We start from the raw sequence: 21,921 nt of genomic DNA on the forward strand, positions 1-21,921 counted from the left end.
AGCAAGTAAAATACTGGCCTCCGTGCTGCATAGTAATACTCACAAATCTTGAGGAGTTGTCATTCTTTACTGTCTTGGCATTTCCAAAGGCCTCCAGGATGGGATTAGCCTGGAGCAACTGTCTCTCCAGTTCTCCCTAGAGCAAAATCAGAAATTAATAAAGTAGGTGGCAGTTTACTGCATTAACTTTGGGTCAAACCAGTGCTGAAGCTTCAATTCACACTAGCTTGGTATCTGTTGTAGAGAAGCCACATTAAGCCTCAGGAGATGATCACTTAAACCTTCAAAGGAGACTCATTAGTTATCTGGGTAAAACAGAAACATTGACAAATATACCTTATTCCCTTCCTCAACATAAGGGAATCCCAGTGCTGTCTGTTAACAAGAAGCCCTTCAAAGCCACTTGGCCATAACATCCCACGGACTTCCCAGGATTAAAGAGAAACACTGTACATTCCAAGATCAAGCCCTTATCCCATAAGTGTCTTGCCATCTAGGCTGGAAGAGTGAGGAAAATCCTGCAAAACAGTCTTGAACTCTGCTAGTAGAAGGCTAAGAAACTAGCCTGAAAAAGTATAACGTTTAAAAAACAAAAACATACCAAAAGGCTTGCACTAAGAGTCTACATCTTCCAAAATACAAACAAGCAAAAACCTCCTTTGTGAGGAAGCACACAAAAAAGAGAATTAGTGGTATCCCACAAACTGCATGTTCGCTTGCACTCTGCTGCTATATTCATGCACTCCTTCCCTCAAGGAACACAAAATGCTGGAGCTGTAGAAAAAAATTCAGAACCTTTATCTCATCCCTGCCAAGTACTAGACCATTGGAGCATATACACTTTTCCCTGCAGGCTCCAGTTTTATCCCTGGCTGTTTTTAAAAATTACTTCTCCTCTGTGCTAAAAGCATGGAGTTCTATATATTTCAAGATTAACTAAAAAGCTTCTAGAGACAGAAAGTGACAGTTTAGATTAATGTTTCTCTTTTTAGCATTAATGTTTCTCTTTTTAGCATTAATGTTTCCCTTTTTATCAGTTATCAGTAAGTACTCAAGACTTCCTGTGCACAACGGATGAAAATGAAGTTTCATCCATGAGAACTGGAATTTATGGGCAAATTATTTAAGGGTATTTCTAAAGGAAAATTGTTCTCTTTCATTCTCAAAGTGCATTATAAAACAAATTGGTCCTTACACAGTCCTTCTAAAAATACATGCATTATAAAAAAAAGGAGAGGAAGATACATGAGAAACTGTACAAAGAACTACAAGGTTTTATTTCTTACTTCCACAATCACTTCACTTCATGCTTGCAAACTGCAAGGCCAAACAAGACCCTCAGTTCCTGTAGAACTGCATATATACAGAATAAGCAGCTGCTGCAAACACTTCCATTCACTGTCAAGCGTGTATAACAAGGTGGTTAGGTCTGGGAAGGGAACCTGAGCTAGGACATCTGCTCTCTCACAACAGAGCCAGCATGTGGCTTTGTAAGGAGAACGCCTTGAAACCAGGGTTCAGTCCTTGAAACTCTGTCACATTCCTCCTCCTATTCTGGGACACGTACTGAAGCTGGAACACTCTCACCTCATTCCTGCAGTGAAGTCCTAGGCCTTTGTGACTGCAGCCTGTTACTATGCAAGTGAGAGATGCCAGCAACATAGCATTTCAACCCAAGGAGGGAAGACAGAAAAAAAAGCTAATTTTCTCCTCTAAACAAAAGTCAAGCTTTGATACCAATAATTACTTGGCTAAAAAAAAAAATAAATAAACAAAAACAACTAAGGTCATGCTTAGCTACACAAAGATCAAAAGTTAACAGAAATCCATACCACAGACCCTTCTGTTATTTAATACCTCAGGAAGAAAGTGTCATTAGTGTCAAGTAGGTGTCGGTAAACTGTAGCTTAGAGGCTTTTCAGTCTCTTGAATCACCAAGGCAGCAAAATGCATAGAGAACGCCAGCTCAGTCATACAGTGATACGCAGCTTTGGGGAAAGGAAAATGCTAAAGAGTTGGTCAAGTCAGTTATGACTTGCCTTAGCACCACAATACAATGGAAAGAGCAAGTTCTCAGCACGCCGCGGCAATGGCACGTAAGATATAAGTGGTTGCAATTACTGTGATATATCCACTCCTCACTGGCATGCACTGTACGCTTTGTTTAAAAATATAATCCTTTTATATTGAAAATTTTAAAGAAGTTTTTGGGTGAAGTTTGTTGAGGTTTTTCACCTTACATTTTGACAGTCATCTTTCACTGAAGGAAGAGACTTCATTATCATTCTAGAAAGGGTAATTTTGCAAAGCAAAACCAGTACAACACAAAGCTGTCCATCACAAGCTTTCTAGAAATTCTAAGGTTCTTATCATTAAGATGCTGCCAGTTTTCTGACACATGTAAATGCCATTCCTTGACCTGAAACAAATTTATTTAATACTTGGCATGTATTTGAAATATGTACAATATTCCTCATGACAACAGAAGTAACAACAGCCACTGGATCTGTTAGCTCATGGTTGGGCAGTGTACACTCTTCAGTGTGCTCTTCTGCTATTGCTCTGAAGTTACGACACCAATTTTAAGCAATGAAAAACCTTGACATCTATCTTGTACTCTGAAGTTTTTGCTCATACACTTTTTGGAATGATTTCTGTGTAAGGTGGAAGTTTTGCCTGCCATTTATTCTTCAGAAAGTATGGAGAAAGGCATCTAGAACTCACGGCTAGCTTTAACAGCATGCAATTTAAAAAACTAAGAGATGGGGGAGGGTGCTTGGGTTCTTTGTTTGCTTTGGTAGGGGTTTTTGCTGTTTTGGTTTTTACACTTTAGGGATTTGCTTTTGTATTCCTTCTGCAGTCATGTGAGAGATTCTCAAATAACTGAGTCCCAACAACAGTTGGTTGGATGGGGGAGGGAGAAAGATCAGCAATAACCTAATCTTCATTACAAATACTTAAGCATTAGCAACTATTACCTATTAATTTCTGATTAGCTCCAAAGATTCTCATATTGTAAAAAAACTATTACAAGAGTTAAGAAGTCAGTAGTGAAGTAGAGACTAAACATGGGAAGACATCAATCTCAACTTCCATAAAGTTTCATCAAATGAAAAAACACCTGTTTATATAATCAGATTCAGTAGGCCCCAAAACCAGGTTTAATGTTCTTAGTATTCACACCATGCAGCTAGAAGCTATTTAGCTGAATACCCTAATGCACCGGGATCAGTGGAAGCTGCCACTGTCTCCAAAACAAGAGTGCTAGAGTTGAAAAATATGCCTTATAAATCTGAATTTGCTCTGATACTTGGAAAAACAGGGGTTTACATCTAAAACTTTTAACAGGAGACAGTTAGAAAACCTTCCTGATAAAGCACCACTACTTTCTATATTATCACCAGTTAAGTTCTGTGCCTAGTCTTACAGCATAAAGGTTCAACCTTAAAGGAATAAATCTGCCATGACCAGTATACCCAACATCCTAAAAAAAAAAATTATATATTTGTCTTCATGAACCCTTATAATCTGGAGGGGAGAATCAAACTAACCAGTCCAACTTATGACTGTTTTAAACATTCTCCTAAGCAGACTGCCTGTTCTGCTTCAGTGGTTCAAATTTTGCTCAAGGATAAGCAGTGGAAGAATACTTAACTCAACCCCATGATTCTATTTTCCACACTTAAAAAAAGAAAAAGAAAAAAGGAAAATGTTTCTAAATACAGCTACTGACAGACCATGGAAAAAGCCTTCATATGTCTGAAAGTCTAGCACATAAAAAGTTTTTTTTTGGTTGGATTCCAGAAGTTAGTTATTACTATGTGCACACACACACAGTTTGCCTTAGCACCGAGATGCCTCCTTATTCATATATTCTGCATGCACAGGACATGCCCACACATTAAGGTACTACGGGAAAATTCTTATGCAGAGATACAGTGGACACACTCGGCATCTGGCTTTCATTACACAGCTCACCAGTGAACATTTCACGTGTTCAGCTCTGGCTAACAAGCTCACAGCCATGGAACACCCTGCCTGCAGGGCAGCCTTCCCCACACCAATCTTTCTTTGTACGTGCCACCACATCTCACTGTGGGGAATAGAAAGCTAAACACCTAACTACATTTATCTTACTAGGAACACCACACACACTAGACACTTATGGTTCTCTGAAAGCCTGGCCCAGTCCTATTGCCCTGGGGGAATACTTCTTGAATGGTATATCTGGGAAAATCCTGCAAGGAAAACTTTACATTCAAACTAGTATTGAGCACAGAACAAGAGTATATTTGATATTACTTTAGCCTCCAATTGAACATCCTCACAAAAAGATTACTGTGCATCACACAAAAAAAAAAAAAAATAAAAAATTGTGAATTGTCTATGGATTTGTTTTAGCTGCAGAAAGTGATATTGGTGTGGAGTGAAAAGCTGCTCAAAAAAATCACACAATGGGACAGAAAACGCATTCCTGGTGCAGAACGTGCAGTAAACGTGCAGCTCACCTACGAGGATACAACTGACGAATTCGGCAATAGTCCATCGGGGGAGAGGGAGGGGGAAAAAAATATAAGTGAGACATCTTTAAAGTCCTCCCACCATCATCACCACCCTCCTTTCATGTGCTGCTAACACTTGGCTGGTTTCCACCCTTTTAATGTTTTCCTACAATTTTAAAGTTTTCAGCTGATGTCAACTAGCCTATCACTGTATCCTCCAGTTTTGAGACAGCATATATAATAGCCAGACCTGATCTATAAAAGTTTTACACTACCTGGACTGGTTATAAGCAACACATCCATGTAAAAGCGTTTCTTGCCCATGCATTTGCCCACAAATCCAAGAGGTTCTGTATGAGTTTATCCCCACTGTAGCTCCACTGAATTCAAAGCAGTAATTACTTAGAACAATGTTCCCTGGCTTGCAATTTTTGACAAACTTGTATTGTTTCATAGTTCACTGTCCTCCTCAGTGCTCTGACAGATGTTAGTATCTAGGGTTTTATTAAGCGATATGTTTTTTACCAACATCAGCCAATATATATTCATTGTCCAAAACCAGTACAGCAATAAAGCATCATTAAACCCAGGTCTTACCTGGTCTTTTTTAGACTTGTGTGAGGAAGCAACATGAGCCAGATACTGAATAACCTTCTTGGTGTTCTCTGTCTTACCAGCTCCTGATTCACCTCTGTAAAGAAAATCTGCAATTAATTCACAACAAGACATAGGGGGACATATTTATATTTCTAACCCCAAAAGGGCTACAGAGCTCCTTAACTGCATTCTGGCCATTGTGGCACCTCCCTCAAAACCAAGAAAAAACAAGTTGTACTGGCAAGTGGTGGCAATGCAGCTGGATTGCAGGCTAGCCCTCAGCCAGTTTGCCGCTGGGTGCGGGTTCTGTTCATGTGCATGTAGGAGGGAAGGCAATAAGGAACTATGCTTTCTAGTCACATGGATACAAAAATTGCCAAGTGGCTGAGGAATAATCCCCAGGCTGCTGCAGAGCTAGGGTTGAAAGGTAATGAAGTGAATCTTTCAATAGGAGACCTCCTGACTGCAAAAAGAAACACACCAATTCCTTAACCAGAACTGAAGGCCAACAAATTTTCCCGTGTCTTGAAAAGAAACTGCTGTATCAAGAGTATCTGTTACTGTATCAGCCTCATCAGTATGAATGTACTTAAACACAACAGCCGCATCAAATCTGAAGGACTTCTCCAAGCCCATTCAATTGACAAGGCTGTATTTCTTTAGGAGTTTGAACACAGAGGCTGTTTCAAAACGTTACTTCTTCCTCCAATTCTTACGAAAATTATTCTGCAGAAAAGATTACGTACATATTGGATGAACTGCAGTGGGATTTTCCTTGACTCTCCCCTACTCCCTGATTTACTGAGCCCACCCCCAGCATTCACAATTAAGACACACTGACAACTGTTATACTCACGTGCAAAGGATGGACTGATCCTCTCGATCTAGAATAAAAATTTTTAAAAAGTAGTCAGACTAAGACACTAAAATTAAACTTCTGTGACAGAATTAAAACCAACACCAAAGACAAACCCAGGAACAAGTAAACTCTGACAAGTATTGTCAGAAATATGGCCAGGTTACCCCTCTTCTGGCAACAGACCCCAACATCCCACCATATGCCAAAGTAAAATGGCACCACAGCAATTTAGTTTTCTTCACCCAGAAAGAATATTGTTTGCATTATAATTTTTCTGCAAACAATATAGAAGTCTCCCACTGAATGTTTCTTTACCACAGAGCTACAGTTTGATATACCTCTACTTGTTCTTCAGCCCACTCCCCCTTCATTATACTGGGCCCATGCTGACTTACAAAAGTTATCAGCAGAGTTGTGGAGATGGAAGGGGAAGGTGGGAAGAGGGAGAGCAACTGCTACAAATCCTAAAGTGCCAAAAATTCACCTCAGAGGCTTTTGCCCCCAAAACAAACACTGGAAGCCCAGTGAGAAAGTTTTGTCACTTATTTTGTACAGAATAGACTTGAAAACTATAACACTGAGCAGCAGCCTAAGTCCTATATGGATGATTTGTTTGTGGCACCATCCCGTTTTGTTTTAACACAGCAGCTGGTAACAGTAGAAACCTACTTTCTCAAGTTGACATACCGGTAGACAGCTAACTCCAGTGTTCAATTCCCAGCTGTGGACGATAATACCTTTCTAGTTACAGAACCTACTTCACCCAGCCTGCGCACCACTGTCTTCTGCCATATCTTTAACCTCCTTTCAGCCTTCACCTATGATTCCACGTCCTCATACACAGTCCTGACTAGATCTTCCACCATGCCTCCACCCCACTGCTCCTTCACTTCTGTGTAAACACACTCCCTTAGTTTCACCTTTCATCCACCTCCAGTCTGCATCCCAATCCTCCCCCCTGCCACCAGGAACCAGCTGGGAGCACTGGGCAGACTGTAAAGTGCCTGTGCCACCACAGCCTTAGCAGCTTGTAGCCATCACAGGGGCAGGAAGACCTTTTGAGACATGGAACAGAACTGGCACAGCAAGTTATTCACCGACAGTTCACAAGAGCTTTCGGGGCACACAGAGAACAGACTGTGCCACCAAAAATCCTCATTAGTTTGTAAGTTACCCATTCAGATGTGGGGTTTTTTGTTTGTTTGATTTTAAGGGTTCCGCCCCCCCCCGCTTACGATCAAGACTAGATTAGATGATCCAGCCTGAGAACCTTAGTAACACAGCAGTTAAGATTTCATCCCGTTATTGTCATTCTTTCCTTTTTCCACACTGTGCCCCAATTTTGTGTTGGACTGAAGTCTAATCTCTAAACAGAGAAAAAGCAAGCTTCAGACATCTCTGAGAGTACATAGGTCACTGGATTGCTCTAATAAATTATTTCAGCAATTGGTAACCTTCAACAATACATTTATGGATGCGACTGTCTCCATATTTTAGCTACTGGTTCTTTCTATTCCAATCCCCAATAGCTTACAGAACCCAAGTACATTGAGTATTCTCCCCACCAGAGAGTATTTAGGCAACATAACTGAGTCACCATTCAAGTTGATTCGGGCAAGATCAAGAGACTGAGCTATAATTAGAGAAGAATTTATAGTCAGATAAAGTTCAAGTACCTGAAACGACCTTCTATACCCTCAAACACTGCTGCTGCAAGTCAATTTAACATTTCAGTCCTAATGTCATAAATGCCATCTTCACCAAGAAAAATCTTCTATAAACTTGGTTTATGAAGAAATAATTATATCTAGCTTTCAGACACACCGTAATGGAATAAGAAAAGCAGGTAAACCTACCAAATTTAGATTCTATCTTTTCTTAAATTAGTTTGAAACCAATAGTGAGAAACATCAGGTTCATGCCCTACAGATAGGCAACTCTTGCTCTTAAGCGTCTTTGTGGGAAACCGATCATATGCAGATGAACTCCAAAAGAAGAGAGGAAAATAATCTGTTTTATCAATACTGTTCTCAGAAAGAGCTGATCAGCCCTAAGACTGGAAGAAAGGAATCAGAAGAAAATCATCACTCAAATGGTTTCGGCCCAGGAAATTCTTCAGCACTCAAAACTAGATACTGCAGCTTTATTAGCATTGCATATTCATTTTTTCAAGTGCTGAATTTTATTCATTGCCTTTAAGATATGCACCCCTTTTGCTGAGGGACAGGCAAAGAGCAGATGTTAGCCAGCTCCAAAGGCCCCACCTGTTCATGGCTCCCAGTGGGTTGAGGGCTCAGCAGGCACATGCCAAACCTCTGCATGGCTGGGCCCTTCGAGAGTTGGTCAGGGGAATAACTAAGGACTCATTTATGGCTTGCTAAGGAAAAGTATTCTTCAGCAGTGCGACGCTTGGGTGCAATTCTCTGTCACAAAGCAGCTATATGAAAGGACAAGATTGTTCCTCCAAATAACATCTGAGTTCTGACAGTTTGACTATAAACAAGCAGCCCACTTATCCTAGAAAAGGTTATACTTGCTTTCAGGTACTACAGAGCCAAGCTGAGATAAAGTGAAAAAAAAAAAAAAAAAAAGATAACCCTAAGGAAGGTGCTGCTTATTCCCAGTAGCCAACTTTAGTGTTGGAATTATGAGCTGGGGCTCCTCATATAGGCACTGTAGCCCTATGCACTCAAAAAGTGCATGCCCTCCCTTTCTCTCTCCTCCAGGAGAGGATCCTTATTCCAGAAAAACAAAACACTGCACACACACAAAAAAAAAACCCTGCAACACATTGGTAAGCAGATAGGTAACCAACTGCCCAACAGAAAAAGATGACCAACATCAGATAATATTCAGAAGCTCTTTGGCACTGAACACTTTTTGATTATTACAAGTTTTGTTGCAGTTAGTTGAAAGGCTCTTTTCAAGCCTCATTGCAATGAGGCAAGTTACCAACAGCACCCTGGAGGGACCTAAGGAAGTCCCAAAGGGGCAAGTACAAGATTTTTCCACGCCTTAACACAGAGCAAGGTGTTAAAAGGTGCTCAGGCAGGAAAAGTCACAGACAGTGTTCAAAACACTCTCGGCACTAGGTTTTCCTCCCCCAACATACTTTCCTGGCGGGCTGCTGCAGCTGTGTTAGTCACCTCTGCTTTAAGCCAGCAGGAACGTACCTGCGAGTGCGGGCAAGTCACCGGCAGCATGCAGACACTGCCATAAAAGGCAACATTCCTGTTTGCAACCCGGGGGAAATTCTTTCCCAGGACTGCAAAGCAGCAGTCATTGGGATAGCTGGAATTCTTCTAATTGTGTACAGACAGACAACTCCAATAATGTGTTGAGCAACAGGAAACTGGAGCCCACCAAAGGGCCAAAGAGTTAACAACTACAAAAGCATAACGCTTAGATTGACTTCCCATTAAGAATCGCTTTAAATGCCAGGGTTCAGTCTGCATACAATACTGACTTGTGCCACCACAAATCAGAATTTGGTTGCGCAGACAAGACAACACCTCCCCGCCCCCCCTTTTTAAAGGATCATTCAGCATGGGTGTACTGCACAACTTCAGTCAGCACTTGCCTTTACTGCATTGTCAGTTGTGCAAGCAACCTACTCAGCAAGAGAGAATGTGCTAGATACCATGAACTCAGTTGCTTATAAAAACACAATCAAGAAATGCCTGATTAAAAGAAATCTGCATCTGCTATTCAATCCTAAACAGAGTCGCTTATTAAAAACAATCCAGAATAACAACTCATTAGTTAATTATAGCAACAGTTCCGTATTTCAGAGCAGCTGGCAAGGAAAGCTTTTTATCTAGGCTCTTCTTTAGCTCTCATCACCATAGTATTCAAGTGACTATAAGAAGCAGCAGCCTCAAGCATCCAGAAATTCAGGAAGTAAAACATCCTTCAAATTTAAGCTATGCAGCAGTCTGGTATAATAAGATCGGCAGATTAATTTTACTATATATACATAAAAAAAGCATAATTTCTAACTAATTTTTGACTTCCTTCAGTTCAAAAATAAATGACTGCATTTTAGACTGCTTCCAGGACCTTCAGCATAAATTAGAAATTTAATTAAACCAAAAATATGTTTTCACAAGAGAGAACTCTTCTACATAAGAAGCCCTCAGCCAAATATTCTACTGCAAAACAATGAATCTGAATGAATGCTGAACTGCTGTGGTTGAATATATTGGCATCATTGATAAACTAATAAGAGTTCCAAACTCTTGATTTTTGTTTTCAGATGTTTTAGGATGGGAGAAGAAAAAGGTTGGGAATCTAGAAGAGAATGTGCAATTTAAGCTCCACATCTCATTTACAGAACATCCTAGCAGGCCTTTATCACTCACTTCCTCTGCATGAGTGACTCCAGTTTCAAGCCTGTTCATCTCCATAAAAGGAGAAGTAATATAGCATTCACTCCATGGTGACATCATCTCTCCAGCTAAGAGGAAGTGGAGCTGAAAGGCAGAGCCTTGGCTTGCAGTCCCCTGCCTATAGCTGACTCATTAAGGCTAAAAGCTTCACCGTAGCTGGATAGTACCACCCACCCCCAACCACCAGCATCTGGCAGAACCCAGCAGCCTGCCCCTCTAGGTTTCCGTTACTGCGCTGCTCCCCCAGCGTCACCATGAATGCCTATAGCCCAATTTAGGCAAGTGGCTGGCTGACCGAGTTAGAGAGTTGACCTCAAGCGAGAATTAATCTTAAACGCATCTAAGTGCTTCAACCATACGGTAGTTTCGGTTCCCCAGTCCCTCCTCAAACTTCTCTTCTGACCTCAACATAATATTCAAACCGATGTTCTTCCCTCAGGGCTCTAACACAGGAGGAGCTCCAGGCACTTGACACACTCTGCTACCCAGAACAACCTCACTGGCATAACATCTAATCAAATGTGTTCACTGTGGTGCTTTAACCTACATGCTGGTTTGAGTAGGATCAAAAACACTCCAGGGGAACATCAGAACAGAGCCTGAGAGCTGCTTTTGCATTATCATGTAAGGAATGCATTTGAGAGAAGTTTCAAAATGCTAAAAACCTATCATCAAGTACCAAAAGAAAAAAAAAAACAAGAAATCAAAGACAAACAGCATATTCAAGACAGCTTGAACAAAAGAGCTTCAATATGCAAAAAAAGAGAAAAATCACTTGAGTTGGCAGCAACACTGCAGTGCCAAGATTCAGCTTTGCATTATCTCAAGTTTGAGGACAGACACAAGGAGAAAAGTAAGTTTCATTTTAAAAAATGAAATACATCCTACTGGGTCAAATGCCAATATTTATTTCCCCAGGCCATTTTTGGACTAGAGCCCATACTGCTTTCTCTAGCATTCCTTAACCGAATCTGGAGATAGCAAAACAGGAAAACAAGTTACGCTGTAATTTTAGGTTACACAAATGTTTATGAAGTTCTGACAGGAAAGAAAAACTGGTATACAGCCTGCAAAAGCTCAGGCAACTCATGATACTGAAACAGCAAACTGCAGGGAGACTGACAGCAAGGCCTGAGCCATTACATAAGTGACTGCCAGAGAGCTCCTGCTCTGGTTTACAGGAATGAAGCAAAAAGGGTGTGGTAACTACTAAAAAAAAGATGTGGGCAACAGACTCTTTTTTAGCTCCTTATTCTATTGAAAACCACATTTCAAGACACAGATTTTGAGAACAACATTTAGAAATCTCAAGTATTTCAAGGCACGTAAAACATTTATTAAGAAAATCAGAAATTACGTACATCTGTTCTTGCCATTTGTACACAAACTTCATCAAAATGAACATCCTCTGTAATTAGTACCCAAACTTAACATTATCCTTTGCATTAGAAATTTGGACAAATCTTGGAAACAAACTAGAGAAACCACAGGCTATATTCCTTTGGGTTTAGTGGAAACAAAACTTGACCTTTACATGCAACTTGAAAGAGACATCTGTGCCTCTACATAATCTGAACAGCTCTGATGATCAGGTATCCCCAAACTGGTAAGCACACCCAGAATATTGTACAGAAAATAAAGATGCACTTTGGGACAGTGCAATATACAGTGCAGCACAGCAGACCAATGCCAAGAACCAAGCTGAGAAAGAAGACCTGAGATCAAGGAAGTTAGAAGTGTTCTACTAGCTCGGAAACTTAGAAATATGTAAACATCTGAGAATTACAAATACAATACTTCATGTACTATAGAAGCAAACCTAGAGGACTGTTTCTTGTGAAAATGACAACTGGGCCTGAAGTCTACCTGAAGATCGACAACAGTAAGTGATTTGTCTTACAACAGCTAACACTGTTTCCTCCCTCAATGTAACAAGGCCAATAAAAATCATAAAGTCACTATGCTTCAAATATTTTTCTTTTCAACACCAAACCCAGAGACTGCCTAACTCCCAAGTGAATACCAGCAAGGTGCTGGCTGCACAGGCTCCTTTGCAGACTAATCCATCAATGTCAAGTAGGGTTTAATCACTGCACAATGATTTTAAGAGTTTTGTTCAGTGACCCGTTAGGAACCCTGCACTAATATGTGAAGAAACTGGATGAGAAAGTAGATGGAGCACATTCATTAGCAATGTGCTGTCTATTCCCTCTACTACCCATATCTTTGTTGAGCAGGTTGAGCTTTGGACACCAGAATAACCATCCTGATCTAACCTATTACAGAAGTTTCAGATGCTGGCATTAAAACTGCCACTGTGCTCCAGACACCGATGAAATTTCTAGCTTCTATCAGTATCCGACATAGAAGATTCCCCATATATGTTCCAAATAGACAAACGTTTAACAGCTTTAAAATATGTTTTTCTAAATAGATCCACTGGACACTATGAACTGTGGTAAAGAATGTACCCCTTCAATGTGTATCTGCTGCAGCAGAATAACGATTTGTTTGCTCAAGACAGTACTCCACTTGCAGGGTTCAATCATCAGCACCAGAAGAGTAAATCTTCCCAAAGCAGTCAGACCTGAGGTTTCTGGCATCCAGGATACCCAGGGAACAGAAACATTAAGACAAACGGTTGTTTTCTCTGAAAACATAAATGTTGCACTTTTTTCAGAGTTCTGCTCTTGAAGCACAGTAAGCCTCATGCTGCAAGTACCAGGAAGCAAAAGAATTTTTTTGTTCTCATTTCTGAGTCTTAATGTCTCTTGGGTCAGAGAAAGGAGGATAACAAAAAAAAAACACACCACACTTTTAACATATTCTCCGTCATATTATTGCTTCAAGGAAGTACTTCTAGTGAAAATTAACAAAAAGAAGTTCAACCTCTTGGAATGTATAAATGTCACATGACACTTTTGTGAACAGAGTAACCAAGGTAGACATAAAAGGAGAACCAAACTCATCCATAGTGCATCAGCACAGATGCCTGAAAAGGGTTAAATAGTTTCTGGATTAGCAGAGGTTGAAATAAAACTCTCATCATCCTCTCCCTCCCCAATTCCCTTCCTGACAAACATTCCTTTGAATGGCCTCCTCCTTAGAATACCATAAATTGACTGAAAACCAAAAAAATTCAGAGTCCACATCAATTAACATGCAAGGCTTTTCCGCTCTGTCAACTTAAGAGATAACTATACCCCACAGTGACAGAAGTCAGAGTCAACAACTTGCGATCCTTCTCCAGGCCATGAAGGATTCCCAGTCTTCAGGGCTCTGAAAGTAACCTAGGGAAGGCAGCCTAATCCTAAATGCCTCCGGCTCACGTGGAGCACTGGACCCTTTCATCTTCTATTCTCTGTACAGATTCCTGCCATACCACTGGCTGCTGCAACAAGCCTCCCCCACTGCTAAGCAAAACTGAAAAGTGGAATAGGAATGTTGCTTTCCACTGTCCTAGAGGTCAGCCAGGACCAGAGAAACTGCAATGACCTAGTGGTCTTCACTGCCAATAGCTAACATCTAAATGCTACCGTTACCTGTCACAATAAGGAAATAAGGTAGCAAATCAACCTGAAAACGATCTCTAGGGTTCTTGCTAGCATACATACACCCATGTGAAGCAACATGCACACAAAAATCTTTTCACGCCTAGTTAAACAGCCCAAACCAGGCTAGTTCAAAAGCTAACTGGAAATTATATTCACATCCAACACATGTTCCAGAAAGTCAGTGACAAGATATCTCAAACCAGGCTGGGGTTTGAAAGAAAAGCTGGGGTAAACCTCTAGATTGCCAATACTGCTGAGATTACTGCATAGCTAGAATTGTTCTGGGAAAGGTACATACTCCAGCAGAGCTCATAGCAACTTTCCCGTGCTAGGAAAACAGAAGCAGGGCTGCCATTTTTTAGCTTTGTGCACTGAAGCAATTCAAGCCTGGGATTTCTGAGTTCTAGACATTGCTCAAGCATGGTTCTGATGGAAACACCTTCTCTTTTGAAAACGAAATAGCCATGTAGATTAGTCACTAGCTCTGAACCACTACCAGACCAGGAATGGTCGCCTGCCAATGCAGAACTGCAGCTGTCTGGATACCCACTGCCACATTCTGTATATCTGGTGGGGATGAAGGACAAGATGCATGCACATGCAATTCCAGATGGTCTAACTTGTCTATAGAGGGAAAAGGACTTCTTCAGTCTCCTTACAGCACCATCAAATGAAACTGTTCCTGATGCTACATAATGGATTCCTTTTTAGGGAACAGTAACTCTTGTAGGGTTAAGTCAATAGCTTGTTTAAAGAAAATATATGTTGGTATTTCAGCTGACAAGAAGCAGGCAAGGGAAAGAAGGAAGTAATAAAGGAAGTGAAACAGTGATAAGAGGTTTATAGACAACTATGTTGCCGTGTATAGTATAGGCAGTGCATCTGTACTTGTTCTTCACAGCAGACCTAGTCTTTGTCAGAAGGAAGCGAGGTCCTATGTAGGTCCAGGTTCATTTTTTTTCCCTCTGGATACCATATTCCTTTCAGAGTAGCACATCATTAGTATAGCTGTATTCAAGAGCTGCCACATCTTAAGCAAATTGCCATCAGTAAGTACCCTGCCACAAGTGCACTGCAGTGTGTCTGTACGGCTCACCCCTTCCCATCCAAGGCTTTAACCAATACAGCTTCATTGATCCACCATGCCAGCCCTCCCATGTGCCCTGCTCTACATGGCACCACACCTCAGCAACCTTCCTCAGCATTATCCACACGTAAAATTGTGTAAAGCCACTAACTCGGGCAAGTGGACGTTTTTCTTGCTCCCTTTCCACTTTGGGCAAGCATATTGTTATAAGCTTCTTATGCTTAAAAGTGCAAGTAGTAGTAAGGGCAGGGAGAAAATAGAACTCTCTTAAACTGAGTCTAATCAGAACTTTAAAGCATGATTTTATTATATCTGGCCTTTGTTCAAAACAGTAAGGCTAATGACAGGACGTAGGAGAGACAAACACCTTAACCATTGCTAATCAACAGAAAAGAAAGGAGTAGCCAAATTCATACAAGCTATGCCAAATCAAACTCTGCCTTATATCCTTTAAGTGTTACAAAGTGTACCTCTTCATATAACACAGCTACAAACAGGAAGAAAAGCACAAAATGCCTCCAGTAGCTGAACACTCTCCAAGCATGCCAGACACGAGCACTGGCTCTGTAAAAAAGCTCCTCTCAAAACAGGGGAGATATGCACAGGACAGTGATCCATATTTTAAAGTCCTCAGGTAATGAACAAGCAGCAGGTAATATACACAATTGTTTACTTGTATTGGCATACACAGGGGGAAAAAAATAGGTCAATCTGCTTTTATTCTATGAATAGCAAACAGATGTAATTAATATTGCCTGATACAAAATTTTATCCTTGGGGTAAAACAATGTAACCAAACAACTCTTGACCTACTGGTCTACCACTGACCATTACACTTCAAAATGCAGGCTATACTAAGCTTGTTTCACCTAACCCAACTGTATGACCGGATTTTAAACACTTCTGTTAAAAGCTGCCATCAACCAATACACATGCTTGCCCTTCTACAGCTATCATTCCATAGGCTCACCACGGAGAGGGAAAGTTTACTACCTCAGTTCTCCTTGCCTGCTTCTCTGAACCCCATGTATTCACATCACTCTGTTCTTTATGTCAAGATTAGCTCTTGCCAGACCTTTCGTAAGGTTTTTCAATCCTCTATAGCAGAAGAAACCTATTCACTTGCACACAAGAGGTGGGAGCAAGCAGGTGTCAGGTGTCTGTAAGCAAGGACAGAGGGGGAAACAATGCCTTTTGATCACAGTGAGTTGTTCTTCCACAGTATTTTGACTGCAATCTTGATTTGTGATTTCACCAAGAGTTGTTATCTTAGTCAGCACTCACCTTGCATCATACTCCTGTAGGCTGTGTCTGTGATGGCATAGATATGAGGGGGCATCTCATGCCTCTTTTTGCCTTTGTACATCTCCACTATTTCTTCTGAGTATATGGGCAGGTTCTTGTAAGGATTGATTACCACGCAGAACAGGCCTGAGTAGGTCTGGAAAGAAAACACCCCAGTAAATTAAGACAGGAATTAAAAATTTTGTATACTTCCACCTTTCAACAATATATTTCTCAGAAAAACAAACCAACCAACCCGTCCTTTTTTAAGTGCTTCCTCCAGCAAGGCCATGTGTGATGCTTCCCACTAAGCAATATTAGAATCTGAGCAACAGCTAAACTCATATCAACTTGCCTAGTACTCAACCTTTCCAAGTATGCACAGAGCATCAACTCACAAATTAGTCACGCTGATATCAAACTGGCGTACTCCCTAGCTCGTTAACAGTCCACTAGGACTGGCTTTTCTTCCTTTCAAAGTTCCTGTATTCAAGTCAAGTGTTCATTTCATTATATAGGTGCTCAGCTCCTAGAAACGTGTTTCGTTATGTTCTGCTTCATGTCTGCTATGGATTTATCCAGTAATTGATCAACTACAACATAACAAACTTCAAGGCAAAGTAGTTGCTAACAGACAAATGAGATCAGTGTCCTCCTTAGAGGATGAGGCCTAATTCAGTCCTGACCCTGCTCTGAAGAAGAAGTTGGATTAGATGGCCTCCTAAAGACTGAACACTTCCACGATTTGTAATGTAACACGAAAAACTAGAACTAGATACCAAACTGTAAGGTCACTAATGTAGTGCCATTCTGAGCTAGTGAATATAGAAAATAATTCTAAAGTATTGCACGCTCGTGACTGCAACATTTGCCAGAAAACTAGTTCTAATTAATCTCAAACCATTAATTCATTGATTTGTGATAGCAAACCTCAATTTCTCAATTGGTTTCCACTGGCTTAAATTCTACAGTTCCAATGTAAGACAACTGTCTAAATTCGTCTACTGAAAATATAAAGCTTCTTAAAAGAAGAAAAAAAAAAATCTTCGAGATCTGAGTACCTTAAAAAAAACCCCTAACAAATATTTTACTTGCATAGGGAACAGAAGGAGCAGAGGCTTCTCAGATATTTTCCAGACACTAAGAATAGAATTCCAAGCCTTGCTCTTGGGGTTTAGAGCCACCCAAGTTCCCTGTCAATTTTAAAGGTAGCTGTTTCAAACACCTGGACAGGAGTAGCTTTCTAAAGCAACTTGCCGTGCTACCAGAGGAGAGTACATTTGGCACTTTGTATTTCTATTGCTACCATCTCTTCTGTTGTTTGCTCCACAAAGAGCACTTTGGAGTGCTAAAGAGTTCTCCACAATGAGTGCAGAGAGTACTTAATCAGATTTAGCCTCTTTAGCTAGATAAAGGTAAGGTTTAGACTACAGTGACTGAAGGGTGAAAATAGTATCTACTACACAGTTTACAGTCTTATATCCAAATTTTCTACATGCTGGCTTAACCTTAAGTAATTAACCCACTCTTACATGCCACAGATTCAGATACAGGTTTCACCCTATGTTCCCCAGAACGCAAAGTTTTTATAGGTATTTAAGGTTCCTTTTCCATACCCTTGTATAAACTACCAGTAAATGTTTTCAGATCTATTTTTTTTTAATATATTTGAGGACTATTTAAATACCTTACAGAAAATAAGGAGTCTCTTTCCAAAGTGGGAAACTATGAAAGTTGGCTAAAAACCTCTTAATGTAGGACTTCTAAAGTTCCAGATAGCCAAGCTTCAGGGAGACATTCTAGTCAGGTGAGGTTTGAGGTAGTGCTTGAAAGGAACAGTTTAAGGAGTTTACAGAAACCAACTTGGTAATGCTAGTTCCTTTTGCCTCAGATTTAGTTCTCCATCGCATCAGACAGCACAAAACAGCAGATGAAAGACTGGGTCATGCTTTCCTGACCTTTGACTACGCTAGTGGAAGACAGAGTAGGAACAAGACGTAGAAAGGAGTATAATCAAGAGTACCATGTGCACCTTTTCCTTATACTGGCATGGATATAATTGACATTGGAGTCAACTTAACTGTTAGAAGAAAAGCTGTAATTTTATCAGAATTCTAGAAAACAAGTAATGAAAAACCCTCTAGGTTGCCTGTTCCAGCTGTCTGAATTAGCAACTGTCTTACCGCAAAGCCCTTGGCAGCAGCAACATGCATGTTATAACCAAAAGAAGATGCTCTATATAGTTCCTGCTCCCCCCTGCAACAAAACTGTAACTCAGGCCACAGACTGAACCTACATCTCCTTTGAAGATGTAGATAAAGCTAAATACCTGTTCGCTGCTTTTGGGGGATTAAAAGTGAGAGCAAAAGAAAAGTGGTAGCAAATACTGTGGTAATATTCCATAAGGAATGTAAAGTTTTCTTGTCTGTATTTCCATTACTTTATGGCCAAGTTTGTTGACAAATTATAACTGTTGCTTTTCAAGTAAGAATACTGTGAAGGTCTGGAGCTGGACTGAAGCAAACTTAAGGATAAGAGCAGCAGTTTAGAAAACAGAAGACATTCATTTCAATTAGAGTGATGAAACCATGAAGCAGGTATGCAGGAAGAAGCCATCATCTTCTTCCAGCATTCTGGTTGCCAGGAGAAATACCTAAGGAAAGTTTCCTTGCAGTATAATGATCTCAGACAGATGTGTGAGGTGATATTTTTGTCTAATAAAGAGAAGCCACTAATCATGGCTGGGATAGGCAACTGAGCAAGACTACCACATCACAACTGCTGGTCAAGCACGGTGACAGAGCTCTAATACAGGAAGCAAGATGAATTATATTGAGCAGAAGCTACCAGCCATACAAAAGAAAAGACTCACCTTCATCTTAGTAAAGTGCAAACAAAGACTAACATGCATAAATCCCTGAACTGAACTCAAGGCTTCAATTGAAAAGCTAATCTATTATAAACATAGCTGGCTTGGAAATCTATACTTTGTTTCAGACATTTCTATCTCAAACTAGAATTCGGGCATAACCTTTTGCTAATTATTTCAAGTGACACACACAGGCCAAACTGGAAGCACTTTTATTTTTCTAACTGGTAAACTAGCTCTGAAGAGCCGAAAAGACCATCTGCAGCATGGCACAAGGATGACAACATCACAAAGTTTATTTTCCAGGATCTGTTAACTTCAATAAAATAACTGGAATGTGTAAGGCTGAGTTTTGAGTTTCACACTGAATACAAACAAGGCAGTTCAGTTAAGTAACACAAAAGCTGCAAATGGTCATCTGATAAAAAATTCCAAACAGAAAGGGTTAATATGAAAGCCAGTCTATTAGCAAGTCACCTCAGTACAGAACCAATGAGCACATGGAAACAGCAAACTGGTGTCAGATTTAAGCTCTTAGTTCTTTAAAAGTTTGACACTCCCTGTTCAAAATTTGTCAGCATCAGCCATAAGATATCTCCCTTCCTTTCATGGGATGGATAGACAGAAAAATAAAGGTGGGGTTTTTTTGTGTGTTTTGGTTTGGTTTTTTTTGTTTGTTTGTTTGGTGTTGTTTTTTTTTTTTTTTAAAAAAAAAAAGCAACCAAAACACACAGCCCTGCTGGCAAAGAAGAAAGGACAAAAGCAGAACTAAATTATGATCTTTCCAGAGACATTTATGCTGTACATACATTGCATGTATCCTCTTTCTTCAAGAGGATTAACGCTCAACTAACAGCCACTCCAAAGAAAGTATTTTAAGCCTTCGCATTAATCTCCTGACTTGCCAAGAACTGCTGACAGGTGAGATCAGTGCATTTCACAAGTGCACAGAAACACGGTTTTGGCAAGACAAAGATTTGGTAATAGAGCATTACTATGGCAGGTTTACTTGGGTGAAGGGTGTGGGGATTTTCTAATACTTCTTACAATCCAATTAGAAGAACTCAATTTATTACAGTCACAGACTATGTCTGTAATTTCAGAAGATATCTTGCAAGACACATGAAACAGCCCATTGCATAGAGTGCAACAGACTTTGAGATGCTGTTGAATTATTTTCAACAACTTATTACATAACCTAGCAATGTTTCCTGTTCTGAAAACGTTACACATGACATTGCACATCCTTTTTCATCTCAACACCAAGATTCTTCCCTCTGAGAATAGTTTTTGACAAATAGTTAAAGGAGTTATTGATTACACAGAATAATTAACTGCATCAACCTCCAACCACATTAGGTCTCAAAATTTTGAGATCAGACAGCAGGAGTCAGATTAAATTTATATCAGCTTTGCATCCTTCAGATATTCTCTGAAAATTTCTGCAACAGTTGCGTATATGCCTTCATGCCACTCCAGAAGAGCAATGGTCACAGCACTAGCCAGAGTTTCTCGCTTGTGTTCATGCTCCTTAACTTAGAGGGCAACAGTTCACAAAGTTTTCTACCCAAGAGGGATAGCTAGGGTGAATTCCTGCTATGTGGTGTCTTGGATACCACCAGTCTCTGTTTGGGCAGTAGAGACCAACTATAGCTTGCACATATGATGACTACATAAAATCCTATATCACTTTGGGTGTAATGAAGTAATAAGCATCAAAAAAAAGGGGGGGAAGATAGATATCGCAGTGCATTTTAACTTATATTGTCTTCTCTGTATGACAAAAGAGGCAGATTTGGGGTTTTGACAGCACAAAAACTGGGGAGAGGGGAAATCTAGACAGACTTTCTTCAAGGACTGTATTAATATACAAGTTTACAAATGACATTTATCATTTAATAAGTTTTATTTTAATAGATTTTCTAATTTGCTGTGAAGATTTCATAGTGCCTAAAAATACTGAACATCCGGCATTTCTACATCCCTCGGGATTCCATCTCAGGCAGTCCTATTTTAATTCTGTAAGCAGAGGCCAGAATGAGAATAAACAACTCAAGAAACACTAGATCCTGTTTTAACCAGTCACTGCACCCGAATGTTACAGTACTGCTGAGTTTAAGCATTCATTCTATGCCTGCAGAGTACTAACAGAAGCTACCATGCTAGCTAAACAGAGGCCACATGAAAAGTCAGAATGGAACTGAAGAACCAAGTTAAGGTTCCAAATTCTCCTTCCCTCCTTCCCCACCTTTCCCTATTTATTGGTTTTGGTATTCAGTGAAGCAGTCGCTGCATTCTTCCTTGGGTATAACCATTGGTCCCATAAATGGTATCTTTGTCATTTCCACAGCAATAAGAAGCAGGAATCTCTGCTTTTGTCCACTGTGCATTGGAAAGAAAATGAAATATTTCCTATCTGTAAGGCACTCCAAGATCCAGAATTTTTGTAACACAAAAAGCTTGGCATTAGCATGCTTTCCCACTGAAGCTCCAGACATGGGAAAATGTAATTCAGATGTTAGGTATATTAGGACTTTGTTTTTACTATTATTTGGTTCAGCTCAGACTCCCTTTTTACCACTTTCCAACTGCTCTCACTTCTTGCTAAAAGAAAGTTAAATGGCATTCAAAACATCCTGCAAATGAAGACATTAAAATGTTAAAGTCAGATTTACCACAGCATTCTTTGAAAGCTTCAACATTAACTAGAGGGGGATTGACACGGTTTGGTGAAAAAATTTTAAGTAGAGGGAAGAAGCTAAGTCACATGAAAGTTGCATA

At 40.1% G+C, this 21,921-nt stretch overlaps 1 protein-coding gene across 1 annotated transcript in view; it reads right to left on the reverse strand.

Annotated features, from left to right (window-relative positions):
- MYH9 (myosin heavy chain 9) overlaps nt 1-21,921 on the reverse strand; it is a 71,046-nt gene that overhangs the window by 32,793 nt on the left and 16,332 nt on the right. Inside the window, exons 3-6 of the mRNA XM_082075313.1 lie at nt 16,272-16,428; nt 5,956-5,983; nt 5,100-5,193; nt 44-136 (exon numbers count right to left, since the gene is read on the reverse strand). Coding sequence (XP_081931439.1) covers nt 44-136; nt 5,100-5,193; nt 5,956-5,983; nt 16,272-16,428 — 372 coding nt within the window. The remainder of the gene's footprint in view (nt 1-43; nt 137-5,099; nt 5,194-5,955; nt 5,984-16,271; nt 16,429-21,921) is intronic.

This window comes from Streptopelia decaocto, assembly GCF_964273445.1.
Source record: "Streptopelia decaocto genome assembly, chromosome: 1".
NCBI classification, from domain to species: domain Eukaryota; kingdom Metazoa; phylum Chordata; class Aves; order Columbiformes; family Columbidae; genus Streptopelia; species Streptopelia decaocto.